This window comes from Amblyomma mixtum, chromosome 5, assembly GCF_055824585.1.
Source record: "Amblyomma mixtum isolate Tamu chromosome 5, ASM5582458v1, whole genome shotgun sequence".
Lineage (NCBI taxonomy): Eukaryota > Metazoa > Arthropoda > Arachnida > Ixodida > Ixodidae > Amblyomma > Amblyomma mixtum.
In genome coordinates this window covers 87,716,083-87,740,404 of record NC_143016.1, presented here as the reverse complement: position 1 = coordinate 87,740,404, position 24,322 = coordinate 87,716,083, and the positions used below count along the sequence as shown (strand labels likewise).

The 24,322-nt window shown below is 44.6% G+C and overlaps 1 protein-coding gene across 8 annotated transcripts in view; it reads left to right on the top strand.

The window, feature by feature from the left end:
* Positions 1-24,322, top strand: part of Crag (DENN domain-containing protein Crag) — a 62,745-nt gene that overhangs the window by 35,813 nt on the left and 2,610 nt on the right. For 5 of the 8 annotated variants that reach the window (XM_089545412.1, XM_089545414.1, XM_089545413.1 and 2 more), the window contains 17 exons: positions 1,516-1,656; positions 2,063-2,221; positions 2,907-3,060; positions 4,368-4,512; positions 4,652-5,080; positions 5,587-5,926; positions 7,494-7,679; positions 9,458-9,665; positions 12,203-12,254; positions 12,738-12,990; positions 15,374-15,528; positions 17,235-17,415; positions 18,000-18,181; positions 19,526-19,609; positions 21,077-21,194; positions 21,575-21,629; positions 23,840-24,009. In XM_089545412.1, coding sequence (XP_089401538.1) covers positions 1,516-1,656; positions 2,063-2,221; positions 2,907-3,060; positions 4,368-4,512; positions 4,652-5,080; positions 5,587-5,926; positions 7,494-7,679; positions 9,458-9,665; positions 12,203-12,254; positions 12,738-12,990; positions 15,374-15,528; positions 17,235-17,415; positions 18,000-18,181; positions 19,526-19,609; positions 21,077-21,194; positions 21,575-21,629; positions 23,840-24,009 — 3,012 coding nt within the window. The remainder of the gene's footprint in view (positions 1-1,515; positions 1,657-2,062; positions 2,222-2,906; positions 3,061-4,367; positions 4,513-4,651; positions 5,081-5,586; positions 5,927-7,493; positions 7,680-9,457; positions 9,666-12,202; positions 12,255-12,737; positions 12,991-15,373; positions 15,529-17,234; positions 17,416-17,999; positions 18,182-19,525; positions 19,610-21,076; positions 21,195-21,574; positions 21,630-23,839; positions 24,010-24,322) is intronic. The other 3 variants (XM_089545417.1, XM_089545415.1, XM_089545418.1) reach the window with 3 other exon arrangements.

Sequence of the window (24,322 nt, the reverse complement as noted above, 5' to 3'; positions counted from 1 at the left end):
ACCTACTGCACCATGCACAGTGTAGCCACATTCATGTACAGCTGTAATCGCCGCAGTGGCTTAGCGGTTATGGTGCTTGGCTGCTGACCTGAAAGATGCGGGTTCGATCCCAGCCGAAGAGGTTGCATTTCATTGGAGGCGAAATGCTAGAGGCCTCGTACAGTCTCTCATAGCCTGAGAGTTGCTTTGGGACGTTAAACCAAATGAAACCAGCTGTGTACAGCTGTACACAAATGTGAGATGTACGCACTTAGTGCAAAAGCAGAAAGAGGGAATACTAGCACAGATTGGGGGCAGTGCTACCTTACTGCCTCCGGGTGCAGAGTCACATAGGTGAGTGGAAGAGGGGGCATAGAAAAGGAGTGTATGGAGGAGATGCAAAGGAAAGGACAGACAGCAGAAAGGTTTGGAGGGAGAGCAGTGGCCAAATGAGCGTTCAAAAATGAAAATTCAGAAAACTAGCATTCAGAACCATGCTTTTTCTGGGGACAGTGAGGTGCTGAAAAATGAAGATTCTCAGTGTTACTGTCGAACCGGGATATGTTGAAGTCTAAGGGGAATATAAAATAGTTCAGTTTATCAGTAATTTGACGTGCAAGAAATGGCAGTAGACAACCTTTCCTGTCACCTAGAAGCAAGAATATGTTGTAGCCATGCTAGTCACGGTCTTCTTGACCCGAAGTGTCGCTCGCCGGCGTGCCGGCAATGCACCACTCAAACGGCGTCGCTACGCCGAGCCTGCTTCACATTGAAGCCGCAGTGGATGGTGCTTCGGAACTAGCCTCTGCCTATCAGTTGCTTCGTTTTGTGCGATGTCTTCAGCGGCGAAGCAAATGAAGCACGTCACGCGGGGGCTGCTGCTAGGCTTTAGTTAGTTAGGGTGACTTTGCTCCATGACAGTAATGTGGCTTGATGAGACCAAAGGCCACCCTCGAGTGCAGCCCGCGATTTACTGCGCTAGTGCTACCATAGGTCCAAGGCCGTGCAGCTGACCCGTCTCCGTGCATAAGTGATCGAAGAATTGTGTTAGGAGAAATGCCACTTGCTGGGGCACGGCGCCCGTTCGATATATCGGATGACTGCCTAAATTGGAGTTACATATGTGGTGCTACTTTTCTATGCTTTTACATGGGATTTTTCAAGGGGATAATCTGTGTGCTTCATAAATCCAATAATTTGAAATATTCCAGGTTCAATATATCCGGGCTCGACTGTAGTATATTGGCAATAGCTAATAGAGATTTGAATCTGGGCGTCAGAGCGGAGGAGAATAATCATTGAGTTTGAACAAACACTTTTGTTTAAGCCCTGTGCTGACGTGCAGAAGCTGCATGTTTTTGCTCATTTATTTATTTAAATAAAGAGGTGGCGATGCTGACTGCTGATAGGTTTAAAGGTGGGGCATTCTTTTCACGGGAGTCCATTTCTGTGCTCGACCTCCCCCACCCCACCCCTTCACATTGTTGGGTATGTCGCGGGTGCATAGACTGACTGGGGAGTGGTTGCTGGACGTAGATGCAGTGGCCAAGACCGGGGTTCACACTGCCGCAGGAGGCCAGTCGGACGCAGGCTATGGCTCGACCAGCCAAGACGAGACCTCAAAAACATCGTGGCAGGAGCTGTCGGCCGTGCCTCAGCTGGGCAAGGAGAGGACAGGTGGGCCAGTTCAGGGCTCTGAGTCAGGCTGCCGCACAGATGGGTTCCCCTGTAGTACATTTTTGGCTTTGCTCCTCTCTTCAGCACCAGCAGTTGCATAATGCAATAGCCCGAGTTTTTGTTACTTACCTACAGTGCCTGTTCTTTAATGTGTGGAAGTAATTTGGCATCTTTAAAAATTTCAAATGGCCAAGAAAAGGTTTATGCATTGTGAGAACTTGGAGTGAAATACGCCTTTGAAGTTATTTCCATTGAAGAGAGAGAGAGTCTTGACGCTCTATTTTCTACATGCGGTGGAAGTTCTGGGAGTGGTACTTCATTGTCGGGGAAATTTGATTGAAGTGGCATTTAGTGCGATGTGCTTTGACTGAAAATTAAAACATTTGAATGCAAACTGTCATTGCAGCTCACCAGCAGAGGCAGAGAAGAAGTGGTGTGGTACAGAGCCTGCGCTTTGAGGAACTGGACTTCAGGGAGTCAGATCGATTCCGGAACCGGGTGAACAGCTTGATCCGCGGTTCAGTTGGAGCCCTCGGAAGCGCATCCTCTTTAACAGATGCTATAGGTACCCTCTACGTTTCCTGATCCTTCTTGTCTCATGCTTGTTACTTGCACTGTGTTTTCTTTTTTGCCATTCACTGTGGAACCACAGCGTTGTGGGAGTGTAAATTGCAGATGCAAGCTCAAAAAACATAATTGATCACCTTGTAGCAAAATTAGCCCTTCAAGAGATGTAACTAGTACATAGCATTCTAGGGGAATGTGTAGGTTGCTGTAACCGAGTCCCATGTCCACTAATGTTCATTCTGTGTGGGTCACTTCCATGTCCCTATTTTGAATCATGACTGCCACGTTACTTTCCTTCACATTAAGTCAGTGTTTACTGTAAGTGGGCTTGTCTGTACTGTGAAAGCACAAACTGCATGGCTGTGTTACCTTTGCCAACGGTGATTTTACCCGAGTTATTCGCAAGGTGTAATGGAAGCATTTTGTTTTGGATGCTCTCAATAGTCCCATTGCAAATGATCATTACACCACCCTTTTGGAAAGCTTTGTTGCATAAGAAAACAGTGGGATAGAAATAGCTATTTCTGTGACGTGCAGTTCCATTTACTTTGACCGCTCTTTGCATTCAGATGTCTGGGGCACAATGCACGTAAGCACACTCGCTTTCAGTATCTCATGTGTCTGTGCTGCGGAGCAGTCAAAGCTGCAAGAGTTCACACTTATGCCTATCTTGTTCCTTGCAGTGCCTTCTGCTGGGGTCCTGATCACAAGTGAAGCTATGCGGCAAAGTGCCTTTTTGCGTAGCAACGGGGGCATTATGGCTGGGAGGCTGCAGAGCGGTCGGCGGCGTTACCACAGTGCAAGTGACCGTGCGCAGCAGCGACGACCCAATAACATGTGAGTGCAGTGTGTATTCCCATATTTCTTAAGGTGGGGCGAACTTGAAGGTGTCCAGCACAGTGTAGAAGGGAGTAGTTAAAAGAGCTATTTGAACAGTGTGAAACGCAACCTTAGGTCTCTGTTTCTGCTAATGCATATTATAGCTGGATTTCGCAAAAACATTGAGCTGGAACAGTTTACACCACAGAATTCCTTTCACATTTTATGTGCACTTACACTAAAATATGCAATGCCAGTTTGATCACTGAGTGTGTACAGTATTGTAACTCTGTGTCTTTGCTTCATACAGTGCATGTACGCATGGGAAATTTGGTTGTGTGCATAGAATATTTTACCTGCACACTTGCAGCTGCTGTGTACAACTAGCCTGATTCATGTTTTTTAATAAAGGCCGTGCTGTTGTACATATTCATAAACTGGTTGTAAAAGAGTGTCTCGCTGAAAAGCAGAAAAGTATGCCATATGAGTGTTCACATTTTCTTATTCTGGCCTGACTATACATAATTACTTATACTTTTCGCAGCCTCTTTGTCAGTAGATGTCGGGGCTGTTTTCATTCTTTATTATCGATTTTATACTAATTGTATATCTTGTCATTTGAAATCTGCTTTTATCTTTCTTTTTGAATGTACTATGACAGTTGTGGCAGAAATGTGCTCTTTCTTATAACGGTACGCATTGGTGTGGTGCCCTGTTTCGTGTGATGCAACACTTCTCTGTGTTTAGGGATATTTTCTGATTCTTTCATTTTGTTACTACTATAAGGACTGTTTACATGCACTACAATTTTAAACATAGAAAGATCAAGCCTTTAGATGAAACAGTTGCATACATTTGTTTCCCTAGCATCTGATGTTTGCATTCAGAATCTGCTTCGTATTTGTGCATTGCTTTTTCAGTTCATATTAAAGTGCCTCAATAATTGACGGCCAGTCGCTGACTTAATCAAGACTGAGGTTTTCTAGTAGTTCTTCTGTGGGATGCTCTTTTAGTTGTCGATTTAGCCTCGGTGAACAGTATCGGACCTGAGCCTTGAAGGCATATATTTTGGGGCCTGAATTCTTGCTCTGCCATTCATGCGCGGTCACTGTCTGTGCATTCCACTCTTTGCACCAGTCCTCTGCACACGTATTTTGTGCCTCAGTCCCTCGTGCCGCTCTCGCACCCTGTTCTGTAGCACCGCTTTTTCTGCCCACCTCTAGCTGAGCTCACTCTTCTCTCATGTGGCTGCTTTCTGTCTCCCTGCTTCGCACACTGCACTCCTCCCACCCCCGCTGGCTTCCTCACTGTTGTGGACTGGACAGAAGAAGAAACCTGCGTGTGCTTGGCAGGTCTTGGACACTGGGTGGAGGGGAGGACGCGTCCTTGGGACAAGGCGACCCCCACCTGGCTGCCCTCGCTGAGACACCAGTCACTTCGGAGGCACCTTCAGAGAGCCCTGTTGCCAAGGTCTGTGTTGTTTCCATCGTTTTTAAAGTCATTTCTATTGCAACGCGAACGGCATGTCATGGGCTACTAACTGGTTGGTCCAGTTGCACGTGGCCCAAGGGGTGGACACAGCTGCCACTTTTGCGCCTGTTTTTTGCAGCTGTGTTCCCCACAGGAAGAGGAGGAGCAACAAGAAGAAACCTGCGTCGCTATCAGCCCCACCACGGATGCTGTCCCTAGCAGCCGGTCGGAAGTTACCACTCCTCCGCGGACTGGGCCACGGCCGGCCCCAATGCACCGCCTCTCGACGGGGAACTCGCCAGCCAACCTGGCACGCACCCTGGAGCAGTCCAAGGAATTCATCAGCTCCACCTTGAGTCCCCTGAGGGATGCCTGGCAGCAGATGGACTTCTCGGGGGCAGCCGCCTCCCTCTCGTCCACACTGGGGCTCAAGACACGCAAGTTCTCCTTGGGCTCAAAAATGTCCTCCGTGACAAGAAGTTCCACCTTTCATGCCAACAACAAGTCCAGCTCAGCCCGGTCATCGCCAGCCAGGTCATCTTCACAGATGGAGTCCCTTGTGGAACAGGTCAGTAAGGGAAAGCGGACGCTTGCAATTTTTGGTGGTGCCGATAATGCGCGGAATAGTTCCTTGTGATTTTCAAAAAGACAACTGTGGTATCCAGTGGAGTGCTATAGACATACCTGCCAGCTCTCCTGAATTGCCCGGGAAACTCCCGAATTCTGACTGAATTTCCTGATTCTGTGGACATGACCTGATTTCTCCCGAAATTTGTTCCCTATTTTATATGGAAATATTCTCTAAGGAAAAAAAGCTTACTGTGCATAATGTAGGCAAACTGTAATTGCCAGTATGTCTGACCAAAGACAAAGTGGCAGCTTCCAGCGAGATTTTTGGACTTCAAGCATTCAGACTTATTCGTGCCTTTATGACAAACTGCCAGCTTTCGTATTTTATGGGACTAATGCCTGCTTCTGACCTGTTCCCTCTTTTATTGCCACAGTGTTTTTTCTCCCCCATTTTTTTTTTTTTTTCACGACTTGTAGCGACGCTGAAACTTGTCCATGCTGCAGGATTCACCACCTGTGCTCAGCACCAAAGCAACAGTGCCAGTGGAGTCAACTGTGGTAGCTGATGGCCCTGCTGTGTCCAACCCACGGGGTCTCTCGCGGTCATCTACGCTGCCGTACTCACCAGGCCGTCGCTACTCACCCCAGTGTCCACCGAGCTCACGGGAGGCCCCTCCGTTGACAAGTGGCCAGTCACCACAGTCTTCTACCTTTGGTCTGTCACGACTGTCAAGTCGCCATTCAGAGTATTTGGTGGACAGCCTACGCCTGGCAGCGACCTCCATGGCCTCCAAGTTTACAGAAATCAGGCAGTCCCTTTCGGCCTCCAACACACCGACTAGAGGTTTGTGACACCTTCTTCCTTTGGCATGCACCGTTTCTGTTGCTTTGTATACATCTATTGAGGAAGCTATTCACATTTTTCATTTTTCTATGTTGCCTCATGCTTTGCTGTGTGAGGAACAGTCTAGCTCTCTGATTGTGCAACCATGCACAAGCGTTGTGTAGCTGTGTGTGGCATATGCAGTCGATGTTGTGTGTGTGGAAGGAACACAAGTCATTTGCGGAAGGAATGCAAGGTTACAGCCAACTGGGGAAAGTCTGAACTTGCTGTTTAAAACTCTTCCTGCCTTTTCTGCTTAGAGGCAGGCATGTGCAGACAGACATCCACACACTCATCTAAAACGCTTGAATGGCACACTGGAGAGTACATTAGCTCCATTTGCGAGTGGCCTAGGACTTGAAACAACACCTTCTCTTGCATGCAAGTTCGCATGGATTGTGATTTACTTCTCCTACCTCAAATAGGTATATTGAGCCTAGCAGGCAGCAACTTATGTCACAAATGTTCACCGAAGCATGCTGTTCTAGTGCCTAGGCAAGTGTACCGACATCTGGGCATAGTGCCATCATAGAGGCACATTATGCATTATTTTAGTAACCACTGCAATTCTAAGTAGACATTGGTTACATTATTACATTATTGGTTACATTGGTTACATTCATCATCTTTGGTTCTGAATTTTGCTTGTTGAGCTGGTTCAGTGGCCAAGTTACTTAGTTGCTCATTTCTTCAAGTGCTATTCAATTCAAAGTCGGTTCTCAGCTTTATTGTTTTTGTAAAGGTGTGAATGCCATGAAAGGCTGAGCCATGTCCAACTGTAGCGATATCTTATGTTGCTAAGGTAACTGAAAGCTCTCTGGTGGTATTAAAATGTGCCTCACATTGGCCTACTCAGTTCATGTTAAGGCTGATAGGCCCCAGTTTTAGCGATCACAGCAGTAGTGTGCGAATATTGAAAATTTTGGTTACGAATCGAATATATATATTTTTTTGTTACTGGGTTTGTATTAGTTTGGGAAGTGGACATTCAGAAATCTTCGAATAACCAGCAGAGATCGAAAATCACCGGCTTTCATAAATCCTACCATCACAGAACCACAGTATCTGAGTAAAGTGTTGAAAGATCAAGTTTAAACTATCAGGAAAACACTACGATTGTGTGCTTTCATTTGCTGGAAAGGTGCTTTCAGTTTCAGTTGCGGTAGTGACACTGTTAAAAAAAAACGTGAATAACTATGTTTCCCTACTTGTATTTTTTTTAAATTGTTTTTCATACTGAACAGATGTATATAATTTGAGGTTTGAAGTGATTTTTTTCATATTTATATTCATTTAGTGTTAGAAAATTTCAATAATTACGCACCTCTACCAGTAAGCCTACTCAGCACCCTATCCTTTTCTTGCTTCATGAAACAGCGTGCACTAAAACAGCACAATGGCTGAAAATATTTTTTAAGAAAATGTTTTCATAGCACTCTATTTCAATGTAGCTCTGTTTCGCTCGATATGCCTGTAAGAATCATATCTGGGGTGCTGAAGAAGAAAGTGATTGGTATGTTTTTTGCAGGTTCAGCATATTCTTTGCCCCGTGGTTATGAGCATCTGCTACTTGAAGACGACGACCAGGAGAGCTCACTCTCGCTAGAATCGAGTCGCCGTGCAAGCATGGATCTGCTGATGGGGCAGGGTGGAGATGAGAATTTGGAAGAGCTTGCCCCTGAAGACAACTTGCTCATGGCAGACAGTGTGATAGGTGGGTTACCTGGGCTGGCAAAAATATTTTATCTTCCTTTTTTTTTTCGTGGTTTTATCTTTGAATGTCTCCGCTTTTGTTACCATTTCATTTGCTGTGGCGTTCATTAATTTTAAAGCAGTTCAAAAGGGCTATTTGGTTTTCATTTGATGTGGGCGGGTGTAAATTCTCGGGTTGGCTACCATACTGGAAATCAATGCATTTTTGGAAGAAAGGGGATCTGTTATTTGTGATTTTTCACTTTTTGTCTGTCGTATAGTTTTCTTTTTTTGCTTCTTATTTTTTTGTATTACTTTTCTTCGCACGCTTGGCATACAACAGTGCTCGCGGGGCTGCTGAGATGGGTTGTGCTGTACTTGTTAGCATGGTGTGTGGTGGTCAGCTCTAACCTTGTCATCAGCTGACTGTTAATTTCAGCTCATGGCATGTTTAATGATTGCTCGTCAGAAACATTCTTTTTTTATTTGCCGACAGAGGGCAACACGGGTACTGAATGATTGTTTTGGTACCAATTTTCAAAAAACAAAGTGTGTCTGTTAGGGGATTAAGGGCTCTTGTAGCTTTAAAGGTGCAATAATATCCAGCACAATAGCACTCAATGAAAAGTTGGCAGTTGTGCGAGAAGTCGACAAAGGGAAAGTGAGCTAGCATGGGATTACAAAGAACTATGTACTTATTAAGGGGGCATGCTGCAGGATACATCCTTTTTTCAGGGGTAGTTGGGGCACTGGCTTACGTTGGAGCTAAATTGCACACTGTAGTATATATGATGCACTGGTTTTGACTTGCACAGAATATCTTGGATCTTCCTCAGTGCAGCTAAGTAATTGGTGTAGCTTATAGGGGTGCACCAGAAGTAAAAAAAAAAAAAAGACATTACGCAAGCCTGCAATATACAGTCAAGCCCACTTATAACAATACTGGTTATAACAATACGGATATAACAATGGTCAGTCATAGCACCAACAGCTTTGCCACGTGTTCTATGGTAAAATAAACTGCTTATAGCAATGCTGTCAAGGCACATTATTGGTTATAACAATTAAATCTGGTACTTGAGTGTCAACCATTATAGAAAAAAAAAAGAAGGAAATGCTACAACCACACCAGCAAAACCATGCTTACAACACAAAAGCGTGCATGTGTGGGGCCGACCAATGGACTAAGCTGGCGCAGCAACGCCACGAAAGCAAAAGGAGAGCTGCTGCATTGCTGTACTGGCTATGCGCGCCATGCGTACCCCCAATCAGTCGCTGCAGTGCGCGCGCATGCAGCCAGCGCGGTTTTTCTCTTGTCAGCTGTCACCGCACCCTTGGTTCTGCATGCTTCTTGAATTTCCCATAAGAAACACTTCCGGAAAGACAGCTTGATTCCTGTGACGTGGAGGTGCGCGAAGCTCCCGGTGGCGCAGTGATGGCGGTGCTTTGGTCATCAGTGAATGGTGAACATTGTTCCGGTTCCCTGAAGTTCGAATTAACGAACTTTTACAGGCATTAGAACAATCAAACCCCTCCAGGTATTTACTGTCAATAAATGCGGTGAAGTTTGTCATCTTTTCTTTTTTTCGGCACAACCCTGTTATAACAATTATTGGATATAACAATGGCATTTCCATGGCACTTGAATATTGTTATAAGTGGGCTTGGCTGTAAATGGTTATGTTATAAATTGTCTAAGCTGCGCCACAAATACTGCTTGATTCAACTTGTCTTGGTTTCATCCCTGCTTTTTCAAATAGTATAGACTAGCTATGTTACGTTTACTGCGTCTGTTCGCAGGAAGCACAGCCGCTAGTGGCACCTCACTGCTGCGTCCTGCAGAACCTTCTGAGATGGCTCTACCAGCAGTGGGTGGTGGCAGCACCAGTCGAGTGGCACTGGAGGTCTCCATCACCTCTTGCTCCCAGTGCAACACTTGCAAGTGCTTGCTGTACGACGAGGAGATTATGGATGGCTGGTCAGCAGACGACTCAAACCTCAATACCAGGTGGGTGTCTGTTCTAGCTTGAGCTACGCAGTGGGTAGTCAGCATGTGGGCATTTCACTTGTTTTCTTAAAGACGACAATAACTACCACTGCGTAGGATGTGAGATATTTACTACATACGTAAAGTTACCACAGCTGTACTAATTTTAAAATGGGCCCAGGCATCCAAACACGCTTATGTTGAGAGGTGGTTGTATTGGTTCTACACGAAAGGCAGTTCCAGCCTTCAAGATAACTGAGATTGATAATGTTATTCACACAGCATAGCACAGTAGTGGGCTTGCAAATCATATTCAGGAAAAGCTCATTAATCCAAACTTGGGGGGACCAAAAAAAAATGGTTTGAATTATACGAAAGTTCGGAAGACTTTCCAAGAAATGCTTGCATCGCACTAAATTTATTTTATGAAAGACTGGGTAATGGTTGCTTGCTTTTGATGTGTGAACATTGCGGCAATAACTATTTTCACACCTCTGTCAGTGCTTTACTATGTGCGCTCTGTTGAGACCGTCGAACCAGAACAGTATAAAATAGTAAGGGCCTTCTTGGCATCTTTCACGGAGCAACACGTCACATCCCTCATAACTGGCATAGTTTTTGCACGTGAGGCTTCACAGCACAAATGGCGAATGGCTTGCGGGAAATGCATAGTTTCAGCACACCGGAAGAACGGAACCATGCGGACAGAAGTGAAGGAAGTGTTCAGCGGAGCCAAAGCGGCAAGAAAATATAAGGGGGAAGTAAACACCAGCGGATACGTCAGTAAGGGCTCGAAGCGACGTGGAGCTGGGCTTGGTTGGCTGGCTGCTGCTGACTGATTGAGCAGCCATCTCTTTGGGTTGGCGCGAAGCTAGGAAATGCGAAACCGAAACTAAGCAATCGGAGTGTTCGCAGAGACGAGGACTGGGCCGTCCTTTCATCGTCACACCCGTTGTTGTGAGCATGTTTTTAGTAGGGCTGTTCTGACGATCTCTTTCCGTGTCATTCATACTCGGACATGGCTTCCCTTTGAGAGCCTGTTTGATTAACTGGTGCGAGATCCATAGTGTCCGTAATGGGCATGCGGTGCCGTAGATTTACGTGAGCGCTGGCTGGAATTGCACTGGCAGTTCGAATTATCCGTATTTCTGAATTAACGCGGGTTGATTTAACAAGCTTTTATATACATGCAGCACAGCATACAAGGCATTTTATTTAAAGTTGGATGAATTTCGTTCTTGGGGTGCTGACAGCTAGCGCTATCAGTGCTGGCTATAGTCCGTTTCACACATCAGGTGCAATGCTGTGAATGAAGGCGCACATGCTATTCCACGCTTGTTTTGTGGCCAAGTGGTCTAAGGCATGGGAAAGCGACATTGTGTCGTCAGCAGTAAGAGTACATTTAATCAAGCTTATGACAAGTGTATCATATAATAAGCCTGCAGTCAAAGCACTTATTATTTTTCGATCATCGCAAGGAACTATTTTTGATGAGTACCGTGAAAGAGCTCGTGTCGCAGAAAACCCAGCGTCTGCGTCATTGACCGTGAGCGAAAAGTTCATGAAAAATCCCCAGAGAAGCAACTTAGGAGGCAAATGGGCCACCTAGGTCATGTGACATTGCGACGTCATTGCAACCTACCCACCGGATAGTGAGCAGACTGGCCACCATGGCAGGTGGCAGTTAAATTAATGATTGGCCGCTCGGGAAGAGCAACCTGGGTCGCACAAGGCCCACTGATGGCAGCATCTGCCATCGCAGGGCAATGTCGCACCGCTACACCACTGCACCAGGAGTGGTATGAAGACTTCCACGGATCTATGATGTAAAGTATAGGATGACCAATTCAGTATATGTGGTCATAAACCCATTAAGCTATTGTGTCATGCCCTTGAGGCAGAGTTTAAGTGTCCCCTCCAAATTTTTTATCATGGCAAACAAGAGCACTAGCTTCGACGGCATTGCAGCTGATGTTTGAAGTGGAGTATAGTTGTAAAACATTTTTTTTGTAGCAAATTTTTTCAAATATAGCTATGCTGGTCTGAAATCCATGTGCAACACTTGACATGAACTGGATTTTAGCTGCTAAACCTAGAATACATATTTGGCCATGTTTGGTTGCTTTCACTCTGCTTGCTTCATTTATATTTTGGAGTCTTGTAGTGCTAAGTCCATGCTCATGATCAGAAATAGGCATCAGGGAATCTTTGCAGTTCTGTCACTCCCACTATTCTCAAAGCTGCTTGAGCTTGCATTTTTGCTATGTATCCTTGCCCATGAAGGCAGCCAGATCCGGTGTTTGGGGACCGCTGGGCCAGTGAGGTTATTGCTTTAAAGCATGTCGTAGCAGCTAATCTTACATAAACTTTTATTTGTGCTGCTTTTCAGTGAAAAATTATTGTGTGGAAGAGAAAGTGCAGTGTGCATGTGCTTGTAAAAATGTATATAATAGTGTTCCTTGTTTTTTTGGAGTAGACAGTTTATTCTTTAGTTAGAATGGTAGCTCAGTAAGACCAATTGTATTACTGATTACTCTGATTTTCTCCTGTGTTTCCAGGTGCTACATCTGCAATGGAACAGTTGTTCCACTTCTGACTGTAAGCATCAAGGTAAGCACTTCATATTGGTGACCATAGAGACTGCAAGTGACAGTAAGTCTGAAAGCTTTGTGCTTTCGATACAATTCTCTAACCTGCTGTAGCCTTCTTTTGTGATTAGCTTAAGTAACATCCAGTTTCGACTACCTTTTCATCTTCCATCGGAACTGCAGGCTTAGTCCTGCAGTGTTGTGGATGCAAATATTGGCACTAGCCATTTTGTGAAGCCATTGTTACACCACCATGTAGTGTTCCTGTGTGGCATATATGTGAGGGCCGGCGTCATCTGCTTCTGACAACAGAAGGAAGCGACACTTTCTTAGTGCAGTGTGATAGTTGTTTAAACATGGCAGTACTTGCTGCTGCTCAGTAGTGACCACCCAAGTTTGCCTTGTAGCTTACGCAACACCGCACAGTTGTAATGGGGCAGATCCTGTATCGAGTACTGCAACAGTTCACGACTTGACCGTGAGTCATTAGTCCTCCACCCGGCAGGACTACCGGGTGGAGGAGTCACCGGTTGGTGGCAGCCTGGCGCCCTCTACAGAGAGTCTGCCTAGTGCTGCCGGTGCGTCCTCCCGGCTCAGCCCTGAACGCAGCCCGCTGGCCAAAGAGCCTAGCCCAGAGAACGCAGCAGGGCGGGCTGTTACGCCTGACACGCGAGGTGGGGACTTTCATGCCAGCAGGCCAGACAGCATTGACAGCGGCAATGATGGCTTCCTGCTGCTCGAAGAGAGCCCAGATGCAGGTGAGCGCCCAGCATTGTGCATTCTTTCTCTTTCTTTTCCTTCACATCTGTTTGAGTCTATTGGAAATGCATGTGTTGTTCTCTTTGGAGCAGGTGGTAGTGGTGCTCATTGTTCACTCTGCTAAAAGATGCTATGGTTGAGCTGGAAAAGCGCTGTTAGGGTTATAGTTCCTCCAATCACCAGTTGAAGTTTGGCAGCTTGTGTTTGAAACTGGATCAAGATAGACACAGCATAGAGAAGAAGGCTTTGAATGTCAAACAGAATGTGAAGAGTAGATATTATATATGTGTCGTAACTATTGAACCTCTTGTATTGCGTAATTTCAAAAATCTGGGCATTGTTTTTGCTGTATAATGTAAAGCGTGCGTTGCAGACTTCTGAAAGAATCATGATAAGGACAGGTTAAAGGGCCACAGAAGGAAATTACTAAGCCTGGTTAGATTGAGAGATTAGTGTCTAAGATTGCAAATATGGTTGAACCTCGTCAGAGTGAACAGTTGAAAAATTTAGGAGTGATCAATTGGATTGATGCAGAGGAAATGCAGTAGAATTCTTCATTTACACACCAATTTACACACCAATCATTCCAGTTCTGATTCTGTTCCAATTTTCTGTTCAGATTCTGAGTCCATTGTCTTTCTCTCTCCACTGTACTCCAATTCTGATTCCATTCCAATTCTGACCACGCAACCAAGAAAAATGTGTCACATTGTTAGACAGCGGTGAGTTCTCACACCACTACTGGTGCAGTGGTGCAGTGGTTCAGCAATGCATGATTGCACTGGCAGGTAGCTGTTGAAAACACAGCTATCAGTGGGGCTTGTGAGGTTGCTCTTCCCGAGCACTGCAAGGAGTAATAGTTCTTGCAAGCCTCATTTTTGCACACATAGTTCCCTAGGAGACTTTCAATTTTGTACGTAGGCCTGCTTTTGTCTGAGTCATTTCCTTCTTACTCATTTTTGTTTTTGCTGAGTCATTCTTTGTGCAACGTGTCCCTTCTCTCCCATCCAAGTGGAGAGAAGGAGGGGGCAGAAAGAGAGATGTAAATGGCCTACAAATGGTAGGTGGAGAGAGGCAGATTCCCCTAAACACCACTGAACAGATCGAGGCTTTACACAGACACTGCACCGCCAGACAGTTTTGTCTTCATTGCAGTCCTAATGCTGTCGCATTAAAAATCATGTAATAGTTCGATATAGCTAAAATTTGTTATTTGAAATTTTGTCACAAACATATGGAAGAGCAACGCAGTTTCTTCACTGAAGGGACGGCAACTCAGGTGATTGTTGCGAGAGTGTAGGGAGAAACCTCTTCCAAAGTTTCTGCGCCGTTTCAAAGGCACGTGTGGCGATTCTAGAGGCTGCAAAAAATCGAGCGTCTGTTTGGTAACTGCCAGCACCCAACGGCAGCAGGCCACGTGCCAGCTGGGGTGGCTTCTCCACATTACAGCCGCGTCACGTGGGAAATGGTACGTCAGGGCGAAAGTTATCTCTGTTTTCACCACCTCCATGACAGTAGACAAGTGCAGGATGGTTACTGCAAGGCTACAACTATCCACCCCGTTACTTCAGGGGACTATCAACAGATGCAAGGGGTGTGAACGCAGGCTGATCGCTGGCTACCAGCCCTCCATGCCGCTGTATTTTCCATGGCGCTGAGGGCAAGTGAGAGATATAGGGACACTAGTGCGAGATAGAATCGCGAACCTTGGTGCGACCACTTCCCGCACCACCACCAGTCACTTATCTAGTGCGGCGATGCCTGCCATCTGCGCGCGCACAGTTTGGCTCTGGGGAGTGCGGTGTATCTGTTTTGTGGCCAACTGTGTTCAGTATATAAAGTAAAAATTGCATGTGTTTGTTAAACAAATATTGGAAGAGTTCGATGTAGCCAATAATTTGTTATAGCCATGTTCATTATGTCAAGTCCTGACTGTCCTCGAGAATTTGTCTTCACCGCTGTTGTAAGGGAGTCAGCCACAGGAGAAGGCACAAGCTGTCAGCGCATCTGTAATGGCTTTGTGCAAGCGGTAGTGGAAGTTGGTCGCAGATTTTATTAAAGAAGTAGTTTACTGAGTCATATTTCTATCATTGCTGTTGGCAGCACTTGTGAGTAAGTAATTGCTGAGAGATTAGCATAACATCAAGGCTAGGTTAGCAGCACTTTAAGAAATGATTCAGTGCAACCCTATGAACAACTCCTCTACTTAATTCTAGGTGCTCTTGGAAGGGGGCTGTGGTATTGTACTACATTTAGTTCTTCGCTTGTTGAATTCTCATTAGAAAACAGCGTAGTGTGTTGGTTTTTGTCTATCATGTGTCGCATGGGAAGCAGGGGTACTTACACAGACAGTTGCCCTGTATCCTGTCTCACGCTTTGCAGTGGACGGGCCCAGGGTGGGTGACTCATGTCCCGAGTCTCCCCTCGGCAGCCCACCTGGGCAGGCAGGAACTTCTTACCTGGAGAGTCCAAGCAACCGGGCTTTGTCAGCCCCTGTTGACATCCCACTGGCTGCTGCCAATGAAAACGCCATGGCGGTGAGAACGCATCACTTTTCTAAAAAGGCATCCCGTGAGCAAGCAGCTCTGTTCTTATAAGAAGCGAGATGGTTCTGATTCATCTTAATGCTTGAAACAGCGCTAGGGATTAAGGACAGAAGAAATGCACAGGAGAAGTGCTGACTCTTAACGGACATTTTTATTGAAAAAGCATACATGGTGCATACACCAGGGTAATAGATCTGCCATCTCAGGAAAAGCAGAATGGTGTAATGAACTGAAATGGAAAAATACTATGTATGTCAACGCAGGTCTAGTCTGCATGTACTGAATTTAACCACACACCTAGTTTAGATCCTAACCTGTGCCTAACTCCTCTTGCAATGCACCTAACCCATCCTATTCATCCCTTCTCTCCAACATCATATTTTGCTAGGACAAACTTATTCAAATTTTCTATTTCCCCAGACTACCCGGGTGTAATGGAGTGCCTGAAATTTGTCTTTATTCACTCGACTCCTCTGAAAGTGTGCTGCTATTGATTGATATATAAGATATTTCTTTTCATACTTGGGTATTTCGCTTTTATAACACCGGGCTTGCAGTATCCTATAAAAACAAATTTAAACAGGACTGCGTAGTAGGTCGGCATATTGGTGAACTGATATATGGAAATATGGCAGTGTAAGATGCACTGCAAACATTTGCCCATTTCTATTTATTTATATGATTGCAACTTGTTATTACTCATTATTAAGGCTTCTAGTGTCCCGCGATTCTATGGGATTTAAACATTTACATTTGCACTTTACACACTTTGTCACGAGGTCACTGAAAAGCTGGCTTCTCCTATTTGTTCGTAAGCCTGATGCCGAAGTTTGCTTTAGCTAACTTGAAAAGCTCAAGGGAAAAAATTAAAAAAATTGTACTATATTCATACCTTGGTACCTCATTCGTTTGATGTTTCCTGCTGAATAGTGCAGATTCTTTGTTCTCAGTTCGCGGAATTAAAATTATTTGTTGTCGCAGAAAGTTAGGAGCCTTACTCATTATAAGGACTTCGACTCCCAAAATTTGCAGCTGCTAGCTTATTAGCCATATGCACAACCTATCCAAGCATTGTGCTAGTCAAGGCTTTCAGCACATGTTCCTGCCAGCTGAGTGCAGTGACTCTGCACAGAACATCGATGCATGCTTAACACTAGCTATACAAATTTTGAACTGCATGGGACATTTTTACCATGCAGTAAAACCTTGTTGGTATATTTTCTATAAAATACAAGTAAGAATAGGGGGAGGAACATATTATTTGGGAAAATGCATGGTCCAAGACCACCACGATTTTGAAAAATGTTACCAAGAATGAAGTACAGAGGCATTTGCTGACAGTTTTAACCATAAAGGTGGGTTAGTGCTTGTGAGCATGAGATCTGAAGATCTTTTGTGGTGCTTGTAGACGTCTAGCATTTTTGCATTGTCTTTAGCGTGAAATAAAGCTAGCAACTTATCCATGTCAGCGATGGCAAGGGTGGCAGTGACTGGGGCCTCTTCGTTGTTGCTGTTGTCGTTTTCGGATGCTTTGCCCCTTTTGCATGTGTGCGCTGCAGAGGAGATGCTTTTGCAGCTTACTGTTGCTGCACTCTCTGTCGCATGGCATAGTGTATTTGTGATTGCATACAAATTGACGGCTGCATTTTCTCTGTTAGCAGTATATTTCACAACTAGTTCTTGGAATGGCAATGCAGGCAACTCCATCCTCCAGCTCTAATGAGATTAGTGATCGTGCTGAGCATCGCACTCGCCGCGTCACTGTGGGAGACGCACCCCTGGGGCTGCGAACAGCCACAGGTCGACTGGGATCAGCTGAGCTGCTGCTTGACCCACAAAGTGCCGCTGGTACCACTCCACTTTTCAAGTTGGGGTCAGGTGAGGCCGTGACGTTTTTTTGCTGCAAGCTAATAGCTCACTGTGCGGGCATAATCTGAACTGTGAAGGGCAAAAATATTTGTCATGGGAGCTGCATCGTTGACACATGAGCAGAACAACTAAGTAAGGTCATAATTAAAGAGGTGCAGTCATTGCTGGAACTGGTGAAATACAGTCTTCTTGGTCTGGGCTCTTCTGTAGGATCAGCAGCGAAACAGACTGCCAAGTGGCATTTTGAAATGTCTGTGTGCATTTTCTGTGCTGTTTAAATAGGCTGTATTTAAAGTCGGCGCCATAAAAAAAACACAAAAAGCATTTGTATGTATGGTTACCGCCTCCAAATGACTCCTGCATGCATCTGGTTGTGACCTGCTCAAAGCATCTATGTAGTGCTATTGCTGTGCAGTACCAGAAAGCCAAGTTTTTATTCCTGAGAGGTCTTGAACAAATGAAAGAGAAGATAGAACAGGTGTCGTTCACCTTCTCCCTTCTCTGCATTCTTCTCTCTTTCTTTTTATTTTCAGTGTATCTGGTTGTTTGCAGTGTTTGTTTATGCATCCGTCTTTCTGCGCATGTGCTCGCAGCAAGCCCATCCCGGCTCAGCCTGTCCCTGGGGCCATCCGTGTCTTTAGAACCCATGACGGTGCCGTACCTGAGCCCGCTGGTGCTTCGCAAGGAAGTGGAGAACCTGCTGGAGCACGAGGGTGACGACTGCCTCCTCAGCGCTGGCTTTGTTGATCACCACCCCATCCTCTACTGGAACCTGGCACGTGTGACTCTGCTTATGCCTCTCCCTCCCATTTTATGGCACACTTTCGTACAGGAACTGTTTGTCATGTTTATTTCTGTCGCTGCCTGTGAGGTGGAGCCACTGAATGTCTCCTCCTTAGGATGCATTTCCCGGTGATTTCTTGGGTGGTGAAATCTCAGGTTTGCTCGATTTTTCAAACTCGTTCACAGCACCGTCACACATTTCTTTAGAGTTAGCGTATAATTGTGACTAAAGTTTTGTGTGCCTCATAATCGATTGCTTGTATTTCGTGGGGTTGAAATTGGGGCATAAATGCGTTGTACGCGCTTAACCGTGGCTGACCGACCAAACCGCCGACCCCATCCCTTCGGTTTGAAACGAATTCCTTCAGTTTGAAATGCACAAAGAGGAAGCAACATAATGCATGGGGAGCATATTGCTATGCTGGGGCCATCACTGGGCAAAATTTGTAGTACTACACTGCAGAGTGAGGTTTGCAAACGTTCATAGTCCCACTCATGTTATTTGAGCCTTTGCAAACTATAAGCAAAGTTTTATTGCCATTTCAAGATTAGACTTTGGTCTTATAGAAACCAGCACTATGAGAGTGCTTGACTTTAAGCATGTTGGCGGTTGCATATTGTTCTTTTCATCATCTCCTCTATTCGATTTTGTGTCTGTATGGTGTGCTTGATGCAATGCCTGCAGTGGCGTGTTTACTTTTGCACCTCTACACTGACACTTTACACATGTGCTCATGTCAGTGATGTTACAACAGTACAGCCATCTCTTGAGCTCTTGAAAATGGCTGCCTTGCTGTTGGGTGGGTACGTGACACACACAGGTCCAAAGTGGTGTGATCACAAGGAGGTGTCAAAATGCCCAGGAGGCTCTTGCTGCGGAAAGTTTTTTTGCAGGCTACTTGGCACATGGGCATTGAAGTAAAGAGACTCTTTCAAATCAGTTAAATTTTTCAGACTGCCCAATCTTTAGATGTTAAAGCAATCACCTTCAAATCTGAAAAATTGCTAAGCGACTGTAGTGGCTGTGAAGTCTTGTTCCTCTCTGCATTTTGCTTGGCTGTTGCCAAATACTTTTGACTACAACATTCAAATCATTTGATGATTTTCTTGAATGCACTTCATTGCACTAATGTCGTGGCTTCATTTGCGTGGTTTGTTGCTTGTTAAAAAAAAAAGCTAACAAGTGGTGTGGCTGGGTGAGAGCCCTGTAATGTTTTTCGCATTGTTTCTGCTTTTTCCTTGCAAAGTAGCTGTGCTGTAAAGATTTTTGGTGTATAGTGGACAGGGCTTGATGATTAGTAGTGTACCTTACACTCACTGGTGTGCTGACGTGCAGGTGTGGTACTTCAAACGGCTCAACCTACCCAGCCACCTTCCAGAACTCTGCTTGCAGGCTGTCTCTCTTGTCAGGGACCGCCAGGTGAGCTAAACAAGCAAGATAATGTAAAACCTTTTTTTTTTTAGCTGCTGAATAAGTGGCTGCTTCCACTTGTGTTTCGCGGGTAGAAAGAGTGATGATAAAATTTCTCCTTTTCTTTCATTTGCTGCACTTTGTAAAAAATATTCATACCTATTGCTTACACTTCTGCAATAATGTTCATGCTCTTAATGTGCCATTCTGTTTATTCTCTCTGTAAATGGAACTCCTGATTGATGGAACCTATTCTCCTGGTCCCTCGAGGTAGTTAACAAAATTATTTTTTAGTCGGTAGTTCTTGATAAAGTGATTCTGCAGACTCCGATACGATGGTATGGGACAATATCCACTGCACTGGAGTCATTGTGAGATGATTTTCGGTCAAACATTCACACTCAGATTAATGTTGTGTCTTCTGTGAAACACTAAATGCATTCATGCAATAAATATCTTAGATGTGGAATTTTGGATAAACTGCTACTGAGCTGAGTTTGTGGTGTTTTCTGGAACCTGCTGGGCAATTTCATGTCAGCAGAGGTGACTCCCCAAGGGGGGACGCTGATTTCAAATCACGAAAATCTTGACAAAAACTGAGTTTTAGAGAGCACCAGATTTTGTAGCTACAAGATCTGTCTAATTATACGCCAAAAGGTTTTTCCCAAAAACAGCCCAGAAGTGACTTTTAAAAATGTTTTTGGGACCGTAGGTAACAAAAAACTGGCCGAGATCTTCGTGAAAATGCCAAAAGTGTTTTTTGACCTGACTGCCCTGCATGCAGAAAGTGTAGCATGACAATGGCTTCATGTATTTTCATGCAGTTTGTTACATTGTGTTCTGTGATTAATTCTTTATGCAGTGACTTTCCTGTAATTCTGAATTACTTTCCCATTTTTTCACTCTGTCACTAATTTTAATGACGGGTGAGAGCGCATTATGCAAATATGGGTATAATGTTCTGTGTAGGAAAGACTCAGGATGATCAAAATATTTGTAGAATTTCGCTGCATGAACCATTCCTTTGGCTGAAATTTAAAAGTGACTCTAGGCTCCTGCCATGTTTTGTTGCCAAGCCAGGCTTTCTGCAAGTTTAATATAGTAGTGAAGCACATAAAACTTTATAATGTCAAAACGACAGAAGATGTATGAGTGAAAATGTGTATTTATTCATTTAGTGCACTTCCCAACAAGTGTGCAAATTGTCATCGCTTTGTGGCAAAAAAAAAAAAAAAAAAAAAATTCGCCTTCGAAAACCATGCCTGCCCTTAAGTGTCAAAACGATTTTCTAATGTGCTCTGTATTTTACCATAGTTGTGATTGATGTTATGCAACTGCCGTGCAAATGCACAATTTGTATCTGTGCTGGCTCCTCTACTGGCACTCATTTGTTCATCTTTCGGAAAGCATGAGAATGGCATTGATGTGGTTTTTGAAGGAATAACCCATTTGTTATTGATGTGTTATTTTTTCCAGATCCCTGAGCAGTGGCAATCTCTCGAAGGGAAGACCGTTGGGATCAGCTGCTGCTGGGACAACCCTCGATTGCACACCAACATGGTGCCGTTCATGTACTCGCAGCTGGGCAAAAACAGTTGAGTGAAGCAGTTCTTTTCAGGGAACTTAAGTTCCTTAATAAAAGAATGTTCATTGTGTCATTTAAATCAGATCCTGTATTCCTGCTGACATGCAGAATTGTTATGAAAGGCATGTTGACCCTTGTGATGGAAATATTTGTTCAGAGCATGTCGGCTGACAGAAAGATAGTTTCATAATGCGCATATATTTGATCTTAGCAAGTCTGTTGTGATGAAAGCAGTGCTTAACTTGTGTGTGTTTACTCTGGTATCCACTTTATTTTAGTTTTCTTTTAGGAATTTTTGAGAAGTTCGTTGTGAAATTAATTTTTTTTATGAAATTAATTCATTTTCTGGTTCGATGCTTGAAATTTGTTATTTTTGTGCTTCTTGGCAGACATGTCATCCTTGGTGCAGTCACTGGTCACGGAAGACACAAAACCAACAAAGAGGTGCGTATTATGAATTTAGTAAGCAGAATATGCCAGTTGTTTCGGCATTGCTGTTGGTTTATATGAGCCTTGTTCTAATGATCGTTGTTCTATGCCCCCCCCACGCACACACGTGCACACACGCACACACACACTACTTTTTTATCAGTCACATTATCTTTTGTTTTCTGTGTTTTTTTTTTTTGCCTGTCTCATGTTTGCAAAATGATATGGCTGCAGTGTCAGCTCTGCCTGCAGTTTGCTTCATACAACAGGTAGCATATCAGTAATAAGGCTCACTAGAATGTGGAGCCAGCAGAATATCAGTGAGTCTTGTTAGTAAGTGGGCTGACAGATAACACCAAGAGCTAGGGCCTGCTCGTGTTTTCTTCTATGGCATACTATTGGCAGCCCCAACTTGTGCCGCATGGCAAGTCCTCAAAATTAAAAAGAAAAAAAAAGGGTTCAGATCAGAAGTAAACATACTCTCCTGATCTTCTCGCTGCTGGTAATTTAGATGCACACAAGTAAGGAAGGGATAAGACAGTATGCCCTTGGTTCATCATCTTCCTTTCTTGTTCATGTGCATGCAAAGTTTCAAGGGTAATGCATTTCTTTCAATGCTTAAAGGGACAGTCTACTGAATTTTATCAACCATGTGTTCTTTTATCAACCCATGTTTACAATAATGAGGGTAGAGGTTGGAGTTAAGATAGGAATTTATGTTTTAGTTCAGCAAGAAAGTCTGGTAAAATCTGATGGCAGCACCGCACCTCATTCTCTCTCGCTCCTTCAAATGGTAGTCCATTTGCAGAAGCCATAGTGAGTGTACTACATTTCATGACTATGCCCCTGTGTCGGGGAGGCAATTAATTTTTTGTTGTAAGAAACTTGAGGGACGTGCTTCTCGCTCTCAATAAATCGCAGTGACTTTTAGGGTTTAATCTTGCCTAATCATCTTTTAAAATGTTTTATAAAATGAAATGACACAACCGATGCCACTGCTATGCTTACAGTGCTTCCATTTGTGTCCCCTGTGTGGCCGACCCTGCGCGTGTGAGCAGCTGCTTTTACCACATTGCTTTAGTCCTGTGTGGCCTCCATTTTGCTACAATCTTGTGCAATCTCTTCGAGATCTTACGCAATCTCTTCGAGATCTTACGCTGTGGGGATGTGTAGCAATAAATCATAGGCACACCGCATGTGTCTCGTATCGCAGTCAGAGCACAGTCACATATAGTAGCTTCTTTTCGTTTCTGGGGTCCTGGATTGTATCGAGCACCACATGCTGTCATGATAGCCATTATCATGTGAAAAGCGAAATGCGACTTCAGATTTCTGTGACATATATATTACTAAACTTGTTTTAGTGATAAGCTACCTTAGTGCTTGAAAGCTGCACTTTGTCATTTGCTATATCGACTCTACGGTCATGATTTCCAGGTGAGGCTACCATCTGGTAAAGGGATGTCCTCACATTGAAAAATTCTGTTTTAAAATGTTCTACTGCAGTTCTTAACACTGCAGCTAGGCAAATTTTTTTGGGGGTGAAGGGCTGTCGAATGCTGCGAAGAACACATGGTCAATAAATTTCTGTAAAATGTTCTCATAAGCTTGCAGCTTCACATGCAACTAACTTAAGTATCGGTATCGTTCTGTTCATTGCTTTGTCATTATGAGGGGAATGTGTCTTGCAGGAGTCTCCACCCTTTGTTCTGACCTTATGATTTGGCTTGGTTGTAAGAATGTTGTATTCTGCAGTATCTTAAAATGTATTAGTCGCCAAATTCTTGCCGACTAAATCGAATGTTCTCCCTGAGGAAAGGCCTTGCAAGGTTCCTGTTAGGTGCAGCAGACACCCGATTATAGCTACACTCTTCAGTACTGTTGTGCTGATCTGGCCTGAACGTATCATGGAGTTGGTAGGCAAAGTGACCCATTGGAGAGCTTTAGCAGAGGCAGGAAATATGCTGCATTATAAGCACCTCATCCTATGGCGCTTTTTATGCCATCGAACTGCTGAACAAGATGCCTAGTTGCAGAATTCCCTTTTGCTTGCAGCATTGCTGCTTTGGTAGCTAGGGCTTAGCTTTAAAATCAGCGAGAGCTGTCAACTCAGCGTTGCTTCATTCTATGGAAACTGCAGTTTGCGTACGCATTTCATGGCACATGCAGCCTGTTTGGCGCCTTGACAATAACTGCCTTGGCGTGATTTTCTTTACTCTTCGCAGCCTGCGAGAGCGAGTGCTAGGCTGTGTGCAGCAGAGCAACGTGCGAGAGGCGGTGGAGCTGCTGGTGAGGGAAAGGAACAAGGCACGCAGCCAGCAGCGCCGGCCGAGCCTCTACCGGGATGTGCTGTTCTTGTCTCTGGCCACCCTTGGCAAGGACGCGCTCAACCAGAGTGAGTGGGGGCTGCCCCTCGTCACCCAACTTCAACTTCAACTTCAACCCTGTGTGTATGGGATTGTGGTGCAATGTGTGATGGGTAGTTGTGGCCAGATTTCTCGACATGGTGTCAACTGTACAGGAAGACTTTTATGCTCTCTTGACCACCTCCTTTTCGACTGTTTGCTGAGTTGTTGTGTGAGGCTTTTGCATTGTTAAAAAGATCGCACCCACTCACACTGAAAGGAAAGAGGCATTTTGAAAGTGGCTTGAACATGGATGCATGGTGCCTGTGTAGCTAGATCAGCTGAAGCAGCAAACCGTCTTTA